The sequence below is a fragment of the Oryzias latipes genome, chromosome 12 (genome assembly GCF_002234675.1).
Source record: "Oryzias latipes chromosome 12, ASM223467v1".
Lineage (NCBI taxonomy): Eukaryota > Metazoa > Chordata > Actinopteri > Beloniformes > Adrianichthyidae > Oryzias > Oryzias latipes.
The window spans coordinates 21,655,751-21,680,812 of record NC_019870.2 but is presented as its reverse complement, the minus strand read 5'-3'; the positions used below and the strand labels follow the sequence as shown (position 1 = coordinate 21,680,812).

The 25,062-nt window shown below is 42.2% G+C and overlaps 1 protein-coding gene across 1 annotated transcript in view; it reads right to left on the bottom strand.

The window, feature by feature from the left end:
* Positions 1-24,658, bottom strand: part of phf24 (PHD finger protein 24) — a 77,471-nt gene extending 52,813 nt beyond the window's left edge. The window contains exons 1-3 of the mRNA XM_020701796.1: positions 24,639-24,658; positions 20,219-20,634; positions 13,179-13,364 (exon numbers count right to left, since the gene is read on the bottom strand). Coding sequence (XP_020557455.1) covers positions 13,179-13,364; positions 20,219-20,632 — 600 coding nt within the window. The 5' untranslated portion in view covers positions 20,633-20,634; positions 24,639-24,658. The remainder of the gene's footprint in view (positions 1-13,178; positions 13,365-20,218; positions 20,635-24,638) is intronic.
* Positions 24,659-25,062: the final 404 nt, after the last annotated feature.

The window sequence follows — 25,062 nt, the reverse complement described above, 5'->3', positions numbered from 1 at the left end:
CGTGAACGCCAAAAAGAACGGAATCATCCGCCTCCACGTCTTCCGACTAAGTCAGTCCACGCTCCACCGATCGATCCAGGCCCGTATGCTGAATGTCCTGTCCCCTCCAAGACTATGGATGAACCCATGCAGATCGGTCACTCAAGGCTATCAGAAGAGGAGCGGCGCAAAAGACGCGAAGCTGGTTCTTGTTTCTACTGTGGGGCTAAAGGCCATTTAGTCTCGGGGTGCCCAGTACGTTTAAACTCCCAAGCCCCTCGCTAGACGACAGGCCGCGAGGGGAGTTATCTGCCACAAATTCTGGTAAAGAATTTATGTATTTACCTGTCAAGTTATGCCTCGATCTCCAAGTTCATGATCTTCGGGCCCTCGTAGATTCTGGGGCGGAACAGAGCCTTATTGACTTTCATGTAGTTAACCACTTGTCTATCCCCACAGAGCCCCTAGAAACCCCCATTGAAGCTTCTGGCCTCGGGGGACAACACCTGTCTCGTATCACCCACCGTACCAAGCCCATTCTACTCGTCACGTCAGGTAACCATAGGGAATCAGTTCAGTTTTACATCACCCAGTCCGCGCATACTCCCATAGTGTTAGGGTTCTCCTGGCTTAAGTTACACAATCCCCAATTTAACTGGGCTCAAGGATCTGTCACTCAATGGAGTTCGTACTGCCTCGCTAACTGTTTACTGTCCGCGGTTCCTCGTGTGTGTCCCATTGATACCGAGAGTCCCGTCTCGGTAGATCTTGCTTCCATTCCATCATGTTACCACGACTTAAAAGCGGTTTTCAGTAAAACGAAGGCTAGCGCCCTTCCCCCGCATAGACCTTACGATTGCGCTATTACCCTCCTTCCTGGTGCTCCTTTACCTAAGGGGCGGCTATTCAACCTGTCGGGCCCCGAAAGAAACGCCATGGAACAGTACATCCAGGAAGCGCTTTCGCTAGGGCACATACGACCCTCCTCCTCCCCTGTGGGGGCTGGATTTCTCTTCGTGGAGAAAAAAGATAAGACACTCAGGCCTTGTATCGATTACCGCGAACTTAATCAGATCACAGTCAAAGATAAATACTCCCTGCCACTAATCACATCCGTTTTTGATTCTGTTCAACAAGCTCGAATCTTCACTAAATTAGACCTCCGCAATGCGTACCATTTGGTTCGCATCAAAGAAGGCGACGAATGGAAGACCGCATTCAAAACACCCTTAGGCCACTATGAATATTTGGTCATGCCTTTTGGCCTCACCAACGCCCCTGCAGTCTTCCAGAGGTTAGTTAACGACATACTCCGTGATTTCCTTAATCGGTTCGTCTTCGTATACCTAGATGACATTCTCATCTACTCTCAGGATCAGGCCCAACATGAACACCACGTACGTCTCGTGCTGGAGAGATTATTGGAAAACCAGCTTTATGTAAAATTTGAGAAATGCGAGTTTCATGTTTCAACCGTTCAGTTTCTCGGCTATATCATTGAGGCCGGTTGCATCCGACCTGATCCTGCTAAGCTAGAGGCCGTCACCAACTGGGCTCCTCCAGACAATCGGAAAAAACTTCAACAGTTTTTAGGCTTCGCCAATTTTTACAGGCGCTTTATCCGTAATTACAGCAGCATAGCTTCTCCCCTCACGCGCCTTACTTCTACTTCTCACCCCTTTGTCTGGTCCACTGAAGCCCAACAAGCCTTTGATAAATTGAAAGAACTGTTCGTTTCCGCACCCATCCTTATCCAACCGGACCCATCTCGCCAATTCATCGTCGAGGTCGACGCTTCTGATACCGGTGTGGGGGCCGTCCTCTCCCAAAAGGAAGACTCAACAGGCAAAATGAAACCTTGTGCCTTCTTCTCCCGCAAATTATCACCGGCAGAACAGAACTACGATGTCGGCAACCGAGAACTACTTGCCATCAAGCTAGCTTTGGAGGAGTGGCGTCACTGGTTGGAGGGAGCAGAACAGCCATTCATCGTCTGGACCGATCACAAGAACCTGGCCTATCTCCGCTCAGCCAAACGGATCAACTCCAGGCAAGCTCGTTGGTGTCTCTTTTTTGACCGCTTTAATTTTGTAATCACCTACAGACCCGGATCCCGAAATGTCAAGCCTGACGCCCTGTCCCGAAAGTACAGCCCATCAGAACGCGCCCCAGCCACTATCCTTCCCTCCACCTGCGTCATCGGAGCCCTCACGTGGGACATCGAAAACAAGGTACTCCAAGCCCTGAGAGACAATAGTAACCACCCTCCTGTCCCCAGGGGTACCTTGTTCGTCCCTGCTGATCTCCGGTCCGAGGTCATCACCTGGGGGCATACTTCCCGCTTGGCTTGCCATGGGGGGGTTCACCGGACTCTGAACCTTATCCGCAAAAGGTTTCATTGGCCTGCCATGGAAAAGGACGTGCGGGAGTATGTCGCTGCCTGCTCCACGTGCGCCCGATCAAAATCTTCATCCTCAGCTCCGGCAGGTGTGCTTCATCCTCTCCCCACTCCCAATCGACCCTGGTCCCATCTTGCAATGGATTTCGTCACCGGTCTCCCCCCGTCACACGGTAACACTACTGTCCTCACTGTTATTGATCGTTTTTCAAAAATGGCTCACTTCATTCCCCTTCCTCAACTCCCCACGGCCACTGAAACTGCTGACCTGATGGTCAAACACGTTTTTCGCCACCATGGCATCCCTATGGACATCGTCTCCGACCGTGGCCCCCAATTCACGTCACAAGTGTGGAAGGCTTTCTGCTCTGCCTTGGGGGCCACGGTCAGTCTCTCGTCCGGTTATCATCCCCAGTCAAATGGCCAAGCGGAGAGAGCGAACCAGGAGCTGGAGGCAGCTCTCCGCTGTCTGGCGGCACAGAATGAAAAGGACTGGTCCACCTTCCTGGTATGGATAGAGTACGCCCATAACACTCATCCTTCATCTGCCACCGGGATCTCTCCTTTTGAGGCCGCCCTAGGGTACTCACCACCTCTGTTTCCATCCCAGGAGTTGGATCTGGCAGTGCCTTCCGTCCACCATCACCTCCAGCGTTGTCAACGCGTCTGGACTCAGACGAAGGCCGCTCTCCTCCGCACCAAGGAAAGCAACTGCCGGATCGCCAACCGTCGCAGGGTGGTGGGACCCGACTATCAACCAGGTCAGAGGGTTTGGCTCTCTACTCGCAATATCCCCATTCAGGCATCCTCCAAGAAACTGGCTCCCCGATTCATCGGTCCTTACGTCATAGACAAACTCATCAACCCTACCTGTGTCCGTCTTCGTTTGCCCAAAGCCCTGAAGGTCCACCCGTCGTTTCACATCTCCCAGATCAAGCCAGTCCAGGACAGTCCTCTGTGCCCGCCGTCCACTTCCCCACCGCCCGCCCGGGTCATCGACGGCGCTCCGGCCTATGACGTCAGCCGGGTTTTGGATGTCCGTCGTAGGGGTCGTGGATTCCAGTTCCTGGTCGACTGGGTGGGCTACGGTCTGGAGGAGCGCTCCTGGATTCCCCGCTCGTTTATTTTAGACCCCTCGCTCATTGAGGATTTCTTCTGTGCCCACCCTGATCGCCGCCCTTGACCGCCTGGAGGCGGTCGTTGAGGGGGGGGTACTGATATGGTGCCTCTGTCAGACTCCTCCCCCTCTCCTCTCCGCTTGGCTGCTGATTCTCAACACCTGCGACCACTTACCTCATCACCTCATCCGCCTTCATAAGGAGCCACAGGATCATCAGTCTTCGCCAGTCCGTTGCCCCTGATGGTGCATAGTTGGTCTTCAAGTCAAGCTATAGTTCGTTTGCTACGTCAAGTCTATGACTAAATCTGTCTCTCTCTACTCACCTTCAGGAATCCAGTACCACGAGTGGTCGCCTGAATCAGCTTCCAGCCGGTCTCGCCAATCTGTCCTCCCCTGCGGTCCCACCACGAGCCTCTGCCACCTCAAGCATCCCAACCTTCGCCAGCATCTGCCTACGGAGAAATCCACCAGTGACGCCGCTAACCCCTGTCTCCAGTTTGGAACCGACATCTAGTCCTGCTCACGCTCTGCTCTCTGCTCCTCGAATTAAATCTCTTACCTGCCACGCTTGCCTCCCGCTGTGTTTCTTCTGGGTTCCAGCATCTGGGTTCGAAAAGTGTTCTGTAGCCATGACACCTTCAACTTTTTAAGATATTCCAGGTGTTCCGGGATTTTTTGCCCTATTAAAATACATAGGCAAGTTTTGGTGCATGAGGTCGCCGGTTCAAGACCTGGCTTGGACATTTCAAATTTTTTTTAACCATTCCAATATTAAAATGTTCAGCTCTTTCAGCTAATTTTAGCTATAATTTTTTTTTTTTTTTTTTTATAAATGCTTGAACTATTCACGATATTCCAGGATTTTTGCTCCATTAAAATAAATGGGAAACCTTGCACATAACTCATTTTACAGTTTTTTTTACCTACTTTAACCATTCTCCTATTAAACAGTTCAGCTCTTTCAGCTCATTCCTTTCCGCTAACACATTCGTTCCTTCAAATCCTCAAATTCTTCAAACAGTTCAGCCATTTCTTCAACAATTTCAGCTTTTATGCTTAACTCCATATACAATTTTTGACCTATTTTAGCCATTCAACTATTACAATGTTCAGCTTATTCCTGCTATGACTTTTGGTCCTTTAACTAATCAAGATTTTCCAGGATTTTCAAGGATTTTTGCTCCAAAACCTTTGCTTCTTTCAACCATTAAACTTCAACATACTTTTAGCTAGAGACACCATTCAAACGTTAAAATGAGCACAGCAGCTTAAAGCACACATTAACACTCAATGTGTGCTTTAAGCTGCAAAAAACAGCGGGAGCAAATCTGAGTTAGTTTTGAAGTATTTTTTATTTTCCTCTGTGTAGCTGATAGCTGCAGTTCAAACAGTGCTTCAGCCATCTTGTGAACAAGTGTTGAGACCCGGGCCTTAGCCCCGCCCATGGCCACTAAGACTCATGGGAAGTGTTGATTCCCACACCATGAGTTTAGGTGTCTGTGAAGAGAAGTCACTCTCATGATGTTGTGACTCGATAACACATAGCAAATTAGCAAAGCTGCTGTAAAATGTGATGGGCTATCTGCTTCTCTACATTGTTCTCCATTATTGACATGTATGAGAGAAAAAAGTTTGATGCAGCAGAATTGGCTGTATGTAACAGCAGTTGCCCTGCAATGAAGATACATGTTGTCTTTACGTGCTTCTTTCTTCCTCACTTTATGTTCTTCTGCGACTCCCTTGTAGACATTAGGCACAATATCTCATAAGGGGCCTCTTGTTGGTGGGAGACATTGTACTTGTTCCTTTACACACCATTTAAACATTAAAATGATCACAGTACTTTGGACTACAACATCAGGTTTAAAACCATTATGGGATGGCGACGGTTTGGCAGCCATTTTATGTTCTTCAAATTTTCAACAGTTCAGCCATTTCTTCAACAACTTCATCTTTCATCCTTAACTTCTTCTACAATTTTTGACCTATTTTAGCCATTCTAATATTACAATGTTCCGCTTTTTCAGCTAATTCCTGCTATGACTTTTGATCCTTCTATTTTTCAAGATATTCCAGGATCTTCCTGGAGAGTTCAGTCATTTCTTCAGCAAATTCAGCTTTCATTCAGCAGTACAGCATTCAACCCTGCATTTTCTTCTGGAAATGCAGCTCCTTCTAGTTATAATTATGCTGTTTTAGGCAAGATAATGGGAAAAAAAGACATAATTTTTGTAGAGTGTCAGTAGTTCATTAGAAATTTGCTTCTGAGTTGTGGGTGGGACCGCTGGTGTGGAGTAAGCCCTCCCCCTGCTTCCCAACATCCTGCTGATTACATGCTCTCCGACTAGCTAACGGGTCTCTAAAACCCTATCCCAAAAACAAACAATGGTGAGCAATATTGGAGCTATCTTGCCTTACAGTACCAAGCAGGATGCCAATTCGGGCGAGGATAACAAAAACATTAATGTCTGTATTTATCTGCAAGTGCATGCATCATAATGGAGTGGAGTTGGAAGCTTGTGGGCCACCGATTATGGCACCGACAGTGGGGCAAAACGTATTTAGTCAGCAATCAATTGTGCAAGTTCTCCCTCTTAAAAAGATGAGAGAGGCCTGTAATTTTTCGTCATAGATATAATTAAGATTGAGAGACAAAAGAGACAAAATTAGAAAAAATCTATAGAATCCCAATGTCTGATTTTTTATGAATTTATGTATTTATGGCACCTGTTTGAACTTGTTATCTATATAAAAGACACCTGTCTACAACCTCAAACAGTCACACTCCAAACTCCACTATAGCCAAGATCAAGAGTTGTCTAAAGACACCAGAAACAAAATTGTTGACATGCACCAGGCTGGGAATCCTGAATCTGCAGAAAGTAAGAAACTCGGTGTGATGAAATTAACTGCGGAGCTATTCTTAGGAAATGGAACACATCCAAGACCAGAACCACACAGGGGGACCTAGTGAATGACCTGCAGAGAGTTGGGACTGAAGTAACAAAGGCTACTATCAGTAACACACTACGCAACCAGGCATTCAAATCCTGCAGGGCCAGACGCGTTCCCCTGCTAAACCCGGTACATGTGCATGACCGTCTAAAGTTGGCTAGAGAGCATTTAAATGATCCAGAAGAGGATTGAGAGAATGTCAAATGGTCAGTTGAAACCAAATATAACTTTTGGTAAGAACTCCACTCATTGTGTTTGGAGGAGAAACTGCATGGAGGAATGGGTCAAAATACAAGCAACAGTTTGTAAAAACCTTGTAAAGACTTACAGAAAATGTTTGAGTACTTTCCTTGCCAAAAAAGGGTATAAACAAAGTATTGAGTTGATGTTTTGTTCTTAATCAAATACTTATTTTCCACTATAATTTACAAATTAATTCTTTAAAAATCATACAAATGCCTGTATTTTATTTCTTGTTTTTCAGGGTTGAGGTAAACCTATGTTGAAATTACAGACCTCTCTCACCTTTTTAAGTTTCAAAATTAGCTGACTAAATAATATTTTGCCCCACCGTATCTATCTACAAGCTTTTTCCAACTTCCTTTTTTCATCTGCTCTTGATTCATTACGATTTGAACAATACAAATACTCCAAAACACAATTTTAAGGTTACTTTTCTTTGTAATTGTCCTCCCCCATGAGAAAAATGCTACAACAACATGTTAAAAAAAAAAACGCAATTTTCATTGAAATGGGTTTTTAAGGAATGAATTTAGCAAGTATCTTTTACTCAACCCAACCATATCTGGATGCTTTTGCCCCAAAGTAGATAATCGCTTATCATAAGACAGCAAACAGTATGTCATCTTAGCAAATACAACAAGTCTTTGTTTTTTTGTTATTATGCATAATTTTCTTATGATGTATGATTTCGTGAAATTATGCCTATTTTCCCTTCTGTTCTGTAATGCACAGTTGATGCTAATTAATATTTCACAGACTATTGCCTTAGGGTGCTCCAAGCTGCTCAAACATCTGAGTCATGACAGCCAGCTGGTGGGTTGTGAATTATTTAAAGTCTGAGGAAAGTGGAGTCGGAGAACTCAATGGAAATTCATGTTGACATGAGAAATTAAACTATTTTGCATCAATTTTCAAACTAGATCAAAACTTTTAGAAGTCTATGGGCAATTGCTTATGAAACAGCAGAATACATCCATCATGAAGGAAAAAGCAATAAACTAAGGTTATACTTTAATGTCTTTAAGTTGCAAACTCTTCACCTCCCTAACAGAAATGCATATTCCATACAACCACATCACACTCTCTTAAGTTACACTGCTGATGGGAAATAATCAGAGAATCATCTGTACATCAAAGAGCTACAGAAATAGGGCTGGGTATTACCAATAGTTTCCAGAAACGATTTGATTTGATTAATCAAAGCCTGGATCGATTCAATTTAATATATATATATATATATATATTTATTTATTTTTTCTTTTATTATAACACTTTATTTAAACCAACAGACCAAAATATACCTCTATAACACATCAGAGGAAAACCCAACCTGCACTTCTGTCTCACTATGGTTGACTTCCATCAAACACAATAATCTGAAATGTTATGCATAATATTTCATCCAAAAATCCTCCAAATAGTCTTTCAGTAGTAAGTATTTGACCTTCAATGCCAACAAATGCTGACAAAACTCTGACAAAGTTGAACAGTTGTGGCTTATTGTTGCACAACAAAATAATCAATAACTGGCCAAATCCCACGTTGAATAAATAAAACCTATAATAGTCATACTTTAAATCTAAATAAACCCATTCAAGTTTCTATTTCAAGCTGTTGTACAATTATTTGTGGAAAAACAAAAAGAATATAGCAGATTGTGCAGCACTTGAGGGTAGCACAGCTGTGCAGTTCCATACCACCCTTTATTAGAAAATCAGACAAAAATAGTGCCATAATCCTGTTTGATCTCACAGTGATTGGCAGTGTTGGAGTTCACTATATTTCCCAAGCATGTCTTGGCTTAAAATATTGAAAGTTGAATCTAATGTGCAATATATTTGGTCCAAATTGCATTCTTGTTGCTCATGACCAAAGGTGTAAACAAAAGCAGCTCAGGACTGGAAACCACCTCCGCTCTTGTTGGACTTGGACAGCAGACTCACAGTTTCATTCCTACTCTAATGAGCTAGCTGCTATTCACTCTTCATAATTTAAACGGTTTAGCTCGTTAAATGAGCAAATGGTTCATCTGCAGGGCGCCAGAAACCAGCAAAAACAAATCTTTTCTTTTCCTTTCATGGTGGACTATCTCATCGCTGCTCTGTGGACTGTGTTGTACCGTAGGACTGGCTGGGTGGGGCTGAGGCTGGATGCTCAACTTCCTGATCAAGACTGGACTCCTGTAGACCCCTACCTAATGTTTCAATGGGTAACAACAAGGAAGCGATGCCAGCCACCAGACCACAGGCACAGTACACACCAAGGGTAACGTAAACTGATCTCCTCAGCAAAACCTGAGCCACAAAGGCCGCCTTTACACTGCATGGTTCAAGTGACCCAATTCCGATTTTTTCCTCTCATGTGGCACAGATCGGATATGACCGGTGAACGTGTAAGCAGGACAAAAGCACATGGATTGCGTTTTTCTCAGATCGGATACAGGCCTCTCTCATATGTGGAAATAAATCGGAAACGAATCGGATACGTGCATTTGCGTGTGCCATGTAAGCAGACAAATCGGATATTCCCCAGTAAATGATTGTGAGTCGTACGTCAGTGACGTCAACTCAGGACACCACCAACTGAGATCACATGACTTATTAAGGTGCTTTTTGTGCTGATTTTGCTTTCCGCGTGTTACCTTTCAGCCTAAGGCTTCAGACCGTAGTCGGAAACTGCTGTTATGTCCGGTCCGGACGCAAACGGTAACTAATGAAGCGGGACACAGTTGCTATGGAACAGGCTAGAAGCTGTTTATTTCTTTGGGGGGCGTGTATGATGGGGGCCGTGTGTGTGAGCGCGCGCGTGCTTGCGTGTGTGTGTAAGGAGAGAGAGTGGGTGTGAGTGCGGAGCGGGGGAGTGTCGGCTTACCGTAAATTAAAAATAAGGTGTATCGCCCAAAAGTTTTGGAGTCTTTCTTAACCCACTCTGGAGGCTGAGGGTTCAGAACGGAAAAGAGAACCCCGAGGAAATCTCCCGTGTGTTTCTGACTACGGTCAGAAAAGAGAAGTCATCGCGCAGGAAAGGTTCAACACTTGGATCAAACTGTTAGTACAGCACGTCTGCAAACACTTCCTCATTCAAAACTCAGAGAGAGCACATAAGACGGCCGAGCAGCCCCCCTTTTTACTCCCCCATGCATCCCCTCTGGAGCGCCCAAGGCAACGCCTCCTTCCGTCGCCGCCTTGCCTCCATGACAACCGCAATTATAAAAGTCCGAAAGAGGTCCGCGGAGTGCGGAAATACTGCTACATAGTCCTCAGAACGTCTATGTTTGATAGTTTCAGCATTGTATAGTGTAAATGCAAAAATCAGATACGGGTCACTTTCAAAAGATGATGTAAGCGGGTCGTCAAAAAAATCGGATATAGTCAGAAAATCGGATATGAGCATCAAGACCTGCAGTGTAAATGCGGCCAAAGGGTGTGATCAAGGCACCAATCCTGGCAATGGCGCTGGAAGTCCCCATCGCCAAAGCCCTGGTTTCTGTCGGGTATACTTCTGGTGTGTAAACAAAAACAACTTGATATCCTTGATATTTTTTTAACCAACTCTTATTTGGTTGGATTTAAATCTGAATTGATATGGTTTACGCATTTAGCCATATTTGTATACAAATATAATAATAATCTATATATGTTCTACAGATATTCATATTAATCTAATACAGTTGACACACTGTAAAATTACAAAAAGTAGAAGCTCCATGCTCCGACCCCCGGTTTGTTTGCCTCTGTTCTTTTATTAGATTTTTCTTTATTCTGCAGTCATGTTTAGTTCAGAACTTTTATTTTGAAAGCTATATTTGAATTCAGTATAAGAAGTCAATAGCCGCGGTTACATGGGCAAAATATCTTGATCGGATCAATGGTCAGATTAAAATTCAACCGTGCACATGGGCACAGAAAACCTTTTCCGATTAGAACAAACTGTCATGGTGCCTCTGTCAATCTCCTCCCCCTCTGCTCTGCTCTGCTCCTGACTCCACCAGCTGTGACCACTCTTATCATCAAGCCTCTGCCCCCTTCATAAGGAGAACCAGCTCCAGTATTCAACGCCAGCTCGTTGCCCCTTATGGTGATTACGCCTGGTCAAGTCTACTCTAGCTAAGCTACCTTGTCTTGTTACCTCGCTAATCTTATTCTCCTGCTTCAGGATTCTCACCCACAAGTGTCACCTGTGTGGATGTCTAACGGAGCAGTTCCAGAGTTCCAGTGGAGGAACCCGCTGATGCCTACCGCGCTACTACCTCCAGCCATGCCACGTCAAGACCATCGTTCAGGCCACGAGCATCATTCAAGCCAGGATCCTTCATCACGCCAAGACTACAATCCATTACTTACGTTCCTACCTACCTGTGTTTTCCTTCCCGGTTCCAGCATCTGGGTCTGCCACGCCTACGAACTATGACACAACCGTTCACATGGGTCACACTTTCGGTTGGAATAAATCATTTAGGCATGTGCAATAGTGTTGAAAATACCGGAAAAGGAAATGAGTCCCACAGTAAACAAAGCTTGCTCTCATATACATTTATGCAGCAGCTCGGTTATATACGAGATGATCTTCCAAACGTGCTTTTATTAATGTTATGAATATTATGAAGCGCCTGTTCGTTCATCATCTTATTTTGAATCCGTGTGGTCAGTGATTTTTATGTGGAAGAACGGAGGTCCCAGGAGAGGCTAACATTCGCGCTAACAACATTAGCCTTGTTTGATGAACAAAAAATCCGTGGGTGGAGATGGAGAAACTTTCTGCCGGGCCTGGTCTGTTACCGTCAGTCGTTGGTGCAACACTTCCCCTGGTTAAACCTTTGACTATTGATAATCCTGTAATACAAAACTCAATTAAAATTTGCCATCAATTCAGGAAGCATTTTGGTTACTTAAGTATGAGCCTGCAAGTTCCAATAACACCCAATAAGTTTTTCCAACCTTCATTGTTGGATGCTGCATTTCAGAGGTGGCGGCGACAAGGTCTGAAGACCTTTAACGACTTATTTTCTGATAATCAATTTGCCTCTTTTCAACAATTGGTCGACAAATATAATGTTCCTAGCTCAGATTTTTTTAGGTACTTGCAGGTGCGTCATCTCATCATGACCTCCATCACAGGGTTCCCTATTAAACCTCCTCAAAATACTCTGGATAACATTTTAATCTTCAATCCCACCTGGAAGAAATCCATATCTAAATTGCTTAGCATGATCTCAGCCGTAGAGTCTCCCTCGATGCTAACCATAAAAACATCTTGGGAGCAAGATCTTAGTGAAACCATTGGTGAAACAGACTGGGAAAATATTGTAAGGAACATCAACTCATCCTCAATGTGTGCAAAACATTGTCTACTGCAGTTTAAGGTTGTGCACCGTGCTCACCTCTGTAAAGCCAGATTAGCCCAAATGTATCCACAAATTGATCCACTGTGTAACAGATGCAAATCAGCAGAGGCCACACTAATTCACACTTTTTGGTACTGCCCCAAAATACAGTGCTTTTGGGGAAATATCTGTAAGGCACTTAGCTCCATCTTGGGAGTCAAACTGACTTTGAACCCACTTGCATTTCTTTTTGGAATAAACAGTGGGGCTCCCACATTGCCTGCAAGTGGTCAGAGGATCATTACTTTTTCAACTTTGCTAGCGCGACGCCTCATTCTTCTTAAGTGGAAAGATGCTGCCCCACCCACTTTATCACATTGGATTCGCTATGTGCTTTACCGTCTTAAACTTGAAAAAATAAGATTTACTGTGAGACGGTCAGAGCATAAATTTTATAAGATATGGAGACCATTTCTTAACTTTTTTAGTCTACCATCTACGAGCGTGACAGAATGATGCCCCCCCCTTTTTTTTCTCTCTTTTTTTTTCTTTTTTCTCTACGTGTATTGATACATTTGCACTTTACTTATTGTTTTTGTTTTTTTTTTTATAAATATGCTATTTCATCTATACTGTGACATATAACATGTACCATTTCATTTTCTTATATTTTCTTTACTTAACTTGATATTGATGTGTATGTCACTGACAGCAGCAGGGAGTGGGGGATTGGGTTTTGAATTTGTTTGTATTGTGTTTTAAAACTGAAAACTTAATAAACATATAAAACACACTAAAAAAAAAAATGAAAAAAACACATTTTTTGTGCAGTTTCTTACATCATCTGCTGTGATGTTTCTAAAGTACAAAATCCAAGCCATTATTTAAATATAAGTTTTAACTTTAACACCTAAAAAGGCTAAGATTGTGTACGCCATATTTGCAGTTATTGTCCTCAGTGACAAAAAAGTTAAAATATCTGAAACTGTCTAGATAATACTTAAATTTCTAATGTAATCTTCCATGAGCAAAACTAACAATGCTCTCAGAAGCACCAGCGTTCACTTGTCTCTGTTAAAACACAAAATATTCTTTATCCAGTCGGTTGTCATCTTTACATATAAATGACTGTGGTCTTGTGGTAAGCTGTGAGGACTCACACAATAGTAGCAGCTCCAACCAGTAACAGTGTGGGCCGTATCTCTCATCTCCTGCAGTGCCTCAGCTCGGAGGTAGCCCAATTCCCTCAGGCACCCGTCGTGGAAAACACGTGTGCAGATCCTGCAGGGGTAGAGGTCGTCTGCCGTCCACACCTCGCACACGTCGCACATCTCATTGCTCGGTGGCTGCAAGAGGACACAGAAATTCAAAACAAGATGGTTTTCTCTGTATCTAAATTTCTTCCAACACAAGACTTAAACATGTCCTTCTATATAAAAAAAAGACCTAATTTGTATTTACATTCTTTTGACTAAAATGCCAAGACTTTTTCCACCAGTACCTAGAATTTGGAATTGAGTGTCAATTCCGAATTCTTCCCAAGAATTGAGTCTCACATATCAGATAGTCTGCCCCAAAGGGAACTCACTGGCGGAAAGCATGTATTAAAGGTGAAAAGGTTTTTGAGGTTTGGAGCAAAAATATTATAAACCTATGGCCACAATACTGAAAGTGAATAAAAATGAAATTAAAGATTTAGATGAGCAAAGAGGTCTTTCAGAAATTCACCTGGCTCATATACTAAACATGATGTCTGGTGCTTTGCCCTTGCTCTGTCTCCCCCTCTGGTCACCAGCGGGAGCAGTTCCAAAGTGCTGAATGCACTTCATTTCCCAGCAATATCAGCATGCAGGTTCTGAGTGCCGCACACCTGACTTTCATTTGCCAAATGAATAAACCAACCATTCAGGGCTTTGCAACCACACAGAACAGCGGCATCTGGTGGCGGACTGGATATATAACATATGCTTCACCTAAGCTCCTTGTAACACTTCAATGTTGTCAATGATGATAACACGTTTCACGCTTCACTTCTGTGAAGAAGTGCTTGACACAGCAAAACACACATCACATGAAGAAAATAAACACAAGGCCAAAAAAAAAAAAAAAAAAAAGAAATTGTAAAACACTAATCTTGAACCCAGGATCTCTGGATGCAGATGCTGTGACTATTCCACTGAGCTATCTCTACTACTCCAATGACGTCTTGCCATCATATAGTCGTAGAAGTATTTTCCTTATAACGTTCATAGTGTATTGTCTTATTAGGAGAAACTGAGTTGAAACGATCCTTAGCCACAGTACGTTTTTTTTACCAGGAGACATGGTAAAGTGCAATGAACTGACGCTGATTTCAATACAGGGGAAACTATAGAACTCGTTGGGAAAAGTTCATTTGTTTGTATTTACAGATAATAGTGCCCAACTGTTCAAACACAAGTGACATCTGAACTGTGATTCGACCAAACAATACATTTGGCGCTTCATACGTCATCAACCACGGGATCTGCTCTAGTTGACACACGCCCCGAAACATTGTGCCGAACCACTCTGTTTCATGAAGGTGAAACAAGCACTGGAACGTCTGTGTCAAACGGGCCATCCCTCTTGCAATTTTTTTTTTTTTTTGCCACTCTGCCTTTTTTATCGAGTATTATATCTGGATCTGATCTTCTGTTTCCTGACCCTGACCCTGTTTGTGACACAGTTTGTCTGCCGCCTGCCCCGAATCTCGCCTGGATCCTGACTGTTTCTCCTATGATGCTCCCAGCTTCTCCACGTCTTGTTGCTAAAGCCCACCAATGGACCTCCAGATTGAGGGTCGCGGTCTGAGCCCGCTGACGTTCCCCATGCCGGGGGGGTCAGCTTCAATATCTGGTGGGTTGGGAGGAGTACAGCCTAGAGGAATGCTCCTGGGTTGCAGTTGACATCCTTCACCCCTCCCTGATCATCGACGCCTACCGATGTCACCCGAACAGACCAACACATATACCTGCTGATTGCTCCAAATCTCACCTGGATCCTGACTACTCCTGTTTCTTCTTTGATGATCCCATGCTCATTATCGATCTCTGACCTGGCCTGACCCTGATTTAGCTTTGTGGACTTTTAGCCGATCTAATAAACTTGCTGCAATTGGAACCAGCTGTCTCCCTGTTTTGTGACAATAAGCTTCTTCAAGCATAGCAAATTACAAAAGCAACATTTTTAATTAAATAATCATATTTTTTAATCCTTTCATTTTTGATAGCCTTCCAGGTGTTTTGGCCTCCTTCCAAAAACTCCTACCCCTCCCCCATATAAAATGTTCTTGCTCCACCCCTGCAAAATGTCATTTTGAATTAATTTAGAGTAAGACATAGTTGATATTAACTTGTCTACTGAAAGTGCTTCGTTATCCTCAGCATCATACAAAATTTTACAAGCACAAGTCAAAGCATGCTCCCTCAGCTGCTAGTCAGCACTACACTGCATACAGTCACCCCCTAGAGCCAATCAGAGCAGCCCGCCCACAAACACTTACTGTGTAGAACCCTCGCTAACAACATACCACAGCTGATGTGTATAAAAGAGAACTGCAGAAAACAATGTCAAACTCATAGTTTTTTTTTTTGTTTTACAGAATGCCTGAATTTCTGTATCATAATGATTGAGAGGAAAGAGAAAAAGAGATTACCTCCTGCGGTTGCCATAGAGATTCTTTAACATCTTGCAGTCAATTTTTTGGCATGGCAGAGGTATTGGAAGACTGTGTCTCTAAACTCGTATTTGAAGTTATTTATGCACAGGTTATTTTGGTTTAAATGTGTTTTTTTAAAGATGAATTAAAACTGAATTTTCTCCGGGTTATGTATGGAATTAGAAACATTTTTCCAATAATATGTTATATTTTTGTTAGGTTACATTTTGTTTTGTTCAAAGTTAAAATTAAATCAACACAACAAATCCAAATCTTATTTAACCTTCAATTTTTGTTTGTTGAAGAAAAAAAGATAATCATTAAATATTTATAAACCTGAAAAGAATACACTTCAACTTTAGCAACCTTGATGGTAAAATAAGTAACTCCGGGCTTATTGGTCAATGGTGTAGCACTCTGACAAATAATGTCATCGAAGTGCAAAATTTTACATTTATTAATTATTATTGGTGGTATTAATAAGAATGATACAGTGGCGCATATTGATACAGTGGCACATATTGATGAAGAGTAAATTTGCCGAAGCACAGATCTCCACTGATCATCGTTAATGTTTACATGGAGCTCTTCTGACCAAGCCACGCGTAGATGGTCAGATGTTGCATTGAGAGTCGATAATAAAAGGTTATAATTTTTGATATTGTACCCTTCAGAGAGGGATTGATCCCCATGAAAGTATCAATCATGGTTGCCATTGGGACACTGGAAGGGTCAGGGAAGTGACGACAAATAACGTTAAGAGCCTGCAGTTACCTGAAGAAGTGAGTGTTGGGCAGATTAAACATTTTAGTAGTAGTGTGCACCCAGGGCTACCATAAGGGGAACAGGGACGGGGAGAAAAAGGTAAGTTACAGTAAATGAATGACGTGTTTGCGGATCGGTGTATGCGCGTTAATGCACCGTCACAAAGTCTTTTACTGAAACTAGACCACGACTTCTCCACAGGGCAAAAGTCTTATCAGTAAATGATGGAAGAAACAGAGGGTTAAGATAGAGTGGCAACCTAAGAGATATTTTTGGAATCCAAGGTGCTGTTTGACCTGAATCCATATATTTAAATAATGCTTAACTATGCTGTTATCAGTATAAGATATGGGAGATAATTTAAGAGGAAAACACAAAAGAGAGAGTAGTGTAGCAGAAGCAGATTTACAAATTCAAATTCAAATTACTTTTATTTATATAGAACCTTGTTTTGTCTTGTTTTTCGTTTTAGTTCTTGTTCTGTCTTGTTTGGTTCTGTTTCCTGTTTTATTTTGAAAGGTTTCCTGTCTTGTTTCTTGAGTTTAACTTCCTTTGGTCCCCATCTGCCCTGATCGTTTTCACCTGTGTCTTGTCTGCCCTGTCTGTATTTAAGTCTTGTCTCTGCCTTCCTCCTGTGCTGGTCCATTAGCCTTTGTCTCGGTGTTAATGTCTTCATGCCATGTTCCTTGTTTCATGCCACGCCACAGTGAGTTTTTGTTTTTGGTTTTGTCATCCTGCTCTGCAGCGCCTTTTGTTTTGTATTAAACCCTCTAGTCCCTGATCCTCGTGCCTCCGCCTCTGCATCTGGGTCCTACCGGCTCTCGAGCCTCCCCCCTCACGCCGTGACATATAGGTTCTTTTGTTATTTTGACTAATTAATTTATTATTTTGCTGGTATATTATGAACTGAAATGCGCTTTAAATTGAAAAGCCATTCCATTGAATGGAAACGCACACTTATGTGCCTTTTTCTCCTGTGCTTGTTCAAGTGCTAATAATTCACTTGAAAGTTTTTAATATGAACTGAATTAGAATGAATTGAATTATGAACTGAATCACAATGAATTGAATGATGAACTGAATGTGTATTGTACAATGCCGGAGCTTTAAATGACAATCTATTTACCTAACTGTAATACAATTTTATATTTTTGTATTTAGAGGAAGATCTTGTGTGCACACAGAAAGTAATTAATTTTTTAATTTTTAAAATTAAATTCAATTAATTCACTCCCCTTCACTGGACACCTGCTTCTGGAATTATCAATCCCTGTCTGGGTTGTATGGACGATGCATAAACTGATTTGGATACACTGGATCACTAAAAGGACTATTTGTGAATAATCAAACACTGTACTTTCCTGGCTTTGTGCTTTCCCTATTTTTCATAGTATTACATGTTATGTCTGTATTTTTTTTGTGTCAAATCATTACAAAGTATTTTTTCAAAGCAAATATTGCATTCCACCTCTCTCCTTGAGCCATTCATGATTTTCAGATCACTAGTCCACGATATATTTGCTACACCATCTCCACAGCCCTCCACTCAGCCCTCACCCACCTGGAAATCAAAGACTCTCTTGTCAGATTGCTGTTCATTGACTTCAGCTCCGCCTTCAATACCGTTATCCCCCAGCAGCTCATCCACAATCTTGCACTCAACACCTCCCTGTGTAACTGGCTGTTGGACTTTCTGAGAGGGTGACCACAGGCAGTTTGTGTCAGCAAGAACACCTCCAGCAACATCACAGTGAACACAGGGGTCCCCCAAGGCTGTGTGCTGAGCCCTCTTCTCTTCACTCTCCTGACTCATGACTGCACCCCAACATCAAGCTCCAGTCTATTCATCAAGTTTGCGGATGACACAACAGTGGTGGATCTCATCAACAACAACGGTGAGACCACCTACAGGAGTGAGATGAGCAGGCTGGCTCTGTGGTGCAAAGACAACAATCTCCACCTGCATGTGGAGAAGACAAAGGAGATGGTTGTGGACTTCAGGAGAACTCACATCCAGCACGCTCCACTGATCATCAATGGTGCTGCTGTGAAAAGGGTGAACTGCACCAAGTTCCTGGGGGTGCCACATTTCCGACGATCACAACACTGCATCACTGGCCAAGAAAGCCCAACAACGGTTGGGCTGAACATGCTGATCAGGAAGGCGGGTTCAGACAGCTCCGCTCGAAAACTGCCAGATACTGGAAATCCTTCATACCCAATACCATTAAAGCTGTACAATAACTCATACCATAACCCTTGCACATCCTTTCTTTTTTTTTTTTCTTTTGCATATTTTTTTTCTTACCTGAACTGTCTGTAAATACCTTTTTATATTTTACTACCTTATTGTTTACATTTATGTTACATTTTTGTTTTTTATATTATTCTTATTGTTTTTCCTTTCTTATGTTTACAATGCTGTCATTTGCTATGGTAACGAACAAATTTCCCACATGTGGGATCAATAAAGTTATTCTGATTCTAACTTCTTCCGCAAACGGAAGAGGGCCAGAGCTCCTCCCCCATCATGCAGACCTTCTACAGAGGTGCCATCGAGAGCATCCTGACCAGCTGCATCACTGTGTGGTACGGAGCCTGCACCGTGCACTGTGAAAACAACTGAAAAGATCATTGGTGTCCATCTCACTGGCCTCTCGGACATTTATCAATCCCGCCTCACCCGCAGCCATCAGGATTTGAGGGGACCCTTCATATCCATCCCAGAGAGACTTCAGCCTGCTCCCATCAGGGAGGAGACTGGAAAGTCTCCAGGCCAGAACCAGCAGACTCAAGGACAGTTTCCTCTGCCCCCTCCACTCCCTGCTACAAACTTACACTGAAATACTTTCACACCTGCATCAGAATATCATCCTCACCAAAGACTGCCATCACAGACTCATGTACTACTGTTCTTAGCACGGTTATCACTTTAAACTGTCACTTTAACCATCTCTTTGCTCTTTGCACTATTTAGATTGCCGTTATTCTTCTTATTATAATTTGTATTTTATTTATTTTATTTTATTTTTTTATAAGCTGCTTGCACTGAGGGCAGAGAGGAAAGTAATTTAATCTGTGCTGTATGTCACGTGTATGCAACTTATTTGACAATATAGCTGACTTTGACTTTAAACATGACTTTGATTTAGGGCCCCTTGGTGGGGAGGGTGTTTGGACATCACCATGAGTAAACAGGAGATGTCCTCTCAGTGCCTAACCCACCAATTTTAACTGCACCCCTTAGAACACACACTGTTAAGCCCTCAAAAACATATACACTCCAACACACATACATGCACACGCTCACAAACACGTACACACACATTTCACAAGGAAGGTGGGACCTTGGCCTCCATTGCAGCAATTGGGGTTATAATTAATCATAATAAAAAGTCGTGATTTTCAGTTTGGTTATTTAATAGAGTTCTCTGCAATTTGGTCTTCTATTAATCACCTTTTCTGATAAATTCTAAATAATACAAAACTTTTGCCTTTTTCACGGGGTAAAAATATATTTTCTTAAATCAAGTCAAAACCTGCTAACATTATACATTATCTAAAATACTCTTTTGGAGAAAAAAAAAGTGTTTTTATAAATTTAGAAATAGCCTTTCCATTGTTTTATTGTTTACCTTTCAGGGTTGTTTTTTTTTTTTGTCTTAGTAATACAAAAAGTAAGCAAACAAAGGTTTTTAGCTGTAACAAGTTTAAGGGTATTCACAAAGTGATAACAGGAACAGCTTTTTTTAGTACCTGCTCTTTCTCATCCAGCTGAATCTCAACAGGCTGGTCATCGTCTGCTTCCCTCTTCGGTCGCACAAAAGTAGGAGGCGTTAACGAACAAGTCTTGTTAAGCTCCTCTGGCTCCCTTCCTTTCCCGTCCCGTAACCTGGACCAAGCCTCCTCATTGACCTTGCATTCATCTCTCACTGGCGCTGCGGCCTGCTGGGAAGTTGAGGGACCCTCAGTCTTATCTGAGTCATCTTTTTCTGCCTCCGCCGTATTCTTCTCCTCTGAAGTGGCTGAAATCTGTCCAGGGTTTTCCTCTGTTTCTGCATCTGTCTGTTTAGATGCCCGATCCTTAAGATTTGACTGGAACGCAGAGACGACCGCTGTGCATTTCTGAACCTTCTCCACCTGCTGCTTCTTTGACATGAGGACTCCCATGGCTGCCGACACAAGAACAGAAGCCGTAAAGTCTTTAAAAATCTGAGCAAATAATAGAGAGAATCATACAAGATCATGCAACATGGAATGGAGGAAACAATTTAATTCAAAACTAGTTTGTATATGTAGAAAACCCATAATTAGTTTGAACAAACTTCCACATCTACATTTGCATGTATCTGTATGAAGACAATGTGGGGTCACATGACTTGACCATTAAATCTAAAGCTACGTTTTGCACTTCCAATTCCTATAAAAACGCACGAAAAAAACATTTTGGGCTTCTGTGTTTAAAACTCTTGTATTCACGTGTAACTATGGAATTTTTTCCAACTGTTTTCAGGCTCTATGTACAAAACACAGGCCATTTAACGCATGTTACATGTTAAACCAGGTCAAACTTTGTCCAATAATGAACTCAGATTTGGTAGTGAGTTTGGTTTATCTGATAAACTCAGACACAGTGGTGACACTCCTGACATCTGTATTTGTTTTTCAAATAAAGATAAACCACCTCCTGATATGACGGTGATCTAAATCTGCCATTGCAAGGATGATAGAAATGAAGTGAACTGTTTGTGCCCAAATCAGGAGATATGCACCACTTTGACATTTTCTACCAACCTTTCAACTGTAGGTGGTGGACATGTGCAAGTAAACAGTAAAAAAAAAAAAGCCCCTCGTTGCTTGTCCAGTGTGAACATCATGGGTTAAACACACGTTTAAGAATTCAAGCTTTGAGTGTTCTTGACTGTGTATCAAATGCCTGGAGTGTAAGTAGCTTGAGGTTTGGACCGAAGAGCTGCTCAACCCAACAAGCTACAGACACCTTTTCCAAACCTGTAGTCACTTACTTTTTTAGCCTGATTCTCTAAAATTGGAAAGAAAAACGTAATTAATTAATCTGTCAAAACTAAAAAAAAAAATCACTATTGTTTGTTTATGAACTTTATTTTTAGTTTAGTTCTTAGAAGGAGGACAATGGATCTTTTCCATCCATCTGTCATAGTTGTCCTAGCACATCCTGGGTCTTCCTATGGGCCACCTCCCAGTGGGACATGTCTGGAAGACTGGCTTGACTGGGAAAAGGAAGGCATTCAAAAAATGCCTTCAGAAACCACATTTGCCTGGTGTGTGGGATCTTATCCTTTTGGTTATGACTCAACAGAACAATACGACATCTCCATTCCTGAGGATTCTGCACCAATCAATATGTCAACCTCACACACAATCCTTCACTTAATCATGAACAAGAACTCAAAATACTTGAGCTTGTTCAAATAGGGCAATAGCTCTCCAGCTACCCATAGAGGGCAAACTACTTTTTTCGGTAAAGAACCATGGTCTCCGACTTGGAGGTGCTAATGCTCATTTCAGCTGCACAACTTTGAACTGCCACTGCGCACACTGAAGGTCTTGGTTTAATTAAACCAGCACAACAAAATTACATCAAGAAAGGAGAGACAAAATCATGCAGTCCCAAAACCAAACTCCCTTCAATCCTTGGCTGCACCTACAAACTCTGTCCATAAAAATTGCAAAGAAAACAAGTAACAAAGGGCACCACTACCAGAGTCCACCGTATTACAGTCCATTGTATTATCTACCAGCAAAAGGAGACAATACGGTCCTCGGTAGGTGGCACCGGATCTCAGAAAATTTCCCATAAAACACCTCAAGGGACAAGATTAAAATCTTTTTCAAAACATGCTCCAGCCAGACCCAGGAGGCCCAATACAAAGCTACTGTACTTTTTCCCAGGAAGAAAAAAAATATATAAAGGTCTAAAGCAAGGGTCCCCAAATTGCGGCCCGGGGGCCGGACCCGGCCTGCCCATGCATTTGACCCGGCCCCCTAAATGATAACAGAGAGGGACCCTTTTTCTTTTCTTTTTGTTGCGTTTTTAAAAAAATATTTTTTTTTTTGCATTGCTACGTGATCGAGACTCATGGATGCATGGAAAAGTGAAGCATGGTGAACTTAATCCCTGGAATTGTTGCCACACATCAAATGTTAGCCAACCTAAAAATGTTGCTACTGCAACCTCACTTTGCCCCAGTCGTAGAACTGCCAAATGGCTCTCTGAGGCGACTGGAACAGACCCCCAATCAGAACGGAAAAATTACAAAAAGGCTAGGGAAGAGAAGATTTGATCCAGAATGCAGGGTATTTAAACTGTGGTGGATAAACAAGTATTTTTTTGTCAACATGAAGAAAAGGCTGTTTGTATCATCTGCCAATAGTCGGTGGCGATATTCAAAGAAGATAATCTATACTGACATTATGAATCCTGTCACAAAGAGAAATATGATAGCTCACAAATGTGAGCAGACAAACTCTCAAAGCTTTTATAGCTATTAAGCAATTAAGTTATTATATGTTTGCGGATTCTTATTATTTTCTTTTTTTGGTAAGGAACCCAGAGAGGATTATTTGATATGAGATTGGGTTATTTATATTTGGTTACGTGTGGCTTTCTGGGAAACAATAAATATTTACATTTAGGCAACCCTGCAACTGTCACACTTTTTCTGTTTCAAACTGACCCTGGCCCCCAATGAAATGGAAAGGTCACGTGGCCCTCACTGAAAAAAGTTTGGGGACCCATGGTCTAAAGCCTTTTTTTTTCAGCTAGTCCCAGAATGCGAAACAACCTGCTCATCAAATTTGCACAGAGAGAGTGAAGCCCTTTAAATCTCAACCCACTTTTATTCAGGGACTTACCAGTGGCAGTTTTTTTTTCTTCTACTGTTTTCCTCTTTTTTGTTCTTTTTTTAATAATGTTTAAAAGCTTCTAAAAAGCTTTATCAGTATTTTAAAAGCTATCTTAAGCGTTTTAGAATAATTTAATTTTTTTAATTCTACCATGTTGGTGCACAATCAGGGGAAAGCAGATGATAACTGATTGTTATCAGTGTTAAGTATATAAATAGATATTGCTGACTGTGCTGTAAAGTCAGATTAAAGAAAAAGTAATTTATCATGTTCCTGCAAGGGAGCTGCATCTGCACTGTTGATAAGGGGCAGCAAGCTTATATCTGTGATTACTTACTATGAATCAGGGGTTGCTTGTTGGACACATCTTCACCCTGAAATTTGAGCTCATCCATCCAAGATAAGTGCCTGTTTGAGACTTAATTACATTTATGTGAAGTGAAATGTGAGTATTTTCTTCTGTTCCTTCCCAAATTACATCTTTAAAAGCCTCTTAGACCTCATGTCACCAACAATCATGTTTTTTCATAGATAATAGGTGCTGCAAAACGTTTCCCTATCATGAGACTTCACTACAGTTCTATACTTCCTGAGCTGTCTGTTTTTCAACTTGATCTGAACTTTTCAGCCACAGGTTCACTATTGAGCAAAACCACAGTCTGGTGGGTAAGTCTGATGGGTGCCAATCAGGGGTTTAGTGATAATTGAAGTGTTGGAGCACATGCTCCATCCAGCAATATTTGGATGTCACTTTTGCAATTTGGATGTCACTTTGCTATTGAATGTCACTTTTGCTATTTGGATGTCATTTTGCTGCTTCAGACAAAATAATTTCTCCATTGTGGGAGAAATAAAGTCTTATCTTATCTTATGAAAGTGAGTGTATAATGTGTGTATGGACACATGCAAGTGTGGCAGTGACTTTGCATACTGGTTGTTTTGTTTGTTTAGCCCTTTCTTTTACCAAGATCTAAAATAAACACCAGGCAACCCAGACACCAGCTACAACAGTTAAGTGAAGTACCCCCTGAAGGTCTCCTGGAAACTGTGAATAAAGCTTTGAGGGCAATTCCTACCAAAACAATAACAGAAATCAGTAAACTGGTTTACACTCCAGCAGCAGTGATGCTTGAAATGCTTAGCTATAAGAGCAACCGTGGGAGAAAACACTACCTACCATGGAAGCAACAGTTTGGGGCTAAAATCGAAGCAGCTTGGGGGAACGTGAGTTAGTTGCAAAATAGGTGCAATGAAAAAAAAGTGCCTAAGAGATGCAGCCAGATGCTCATACCTGATGAATTGGAAACTGCCAAACAAAGGCTCCTTGCCTTGAACAGTCGCCTAAAGAGGTACACAAGAGACAATGAAGCCAGACAGATAAACAGGCTGTACGCAAATCAACCTGCGAAAGCGTAATACCAGTGGCGGGGAAAAAACAGCAGAGCAGACCCACCAATGCTGGAAACTGAACAGTACTGGAAATGTATATGGGAGAAAGTGACAGCTCATAACAGCAATGCGTAACCCTTGTGCTATCCTAGGCACTTTGACATTGGGAGTGGGGTCATTTAGACCCCACTACACAGTGCGCTGAACCTTTTTTCTTCAATGATTTGTGATCTTCACTGGTGTCCATGGATTACATAAAATCTTTCCACCTTTATCCACCATTGACATGGTAGGGAGAACAGGTCAAAGTAAGGGTGGGGTCATCT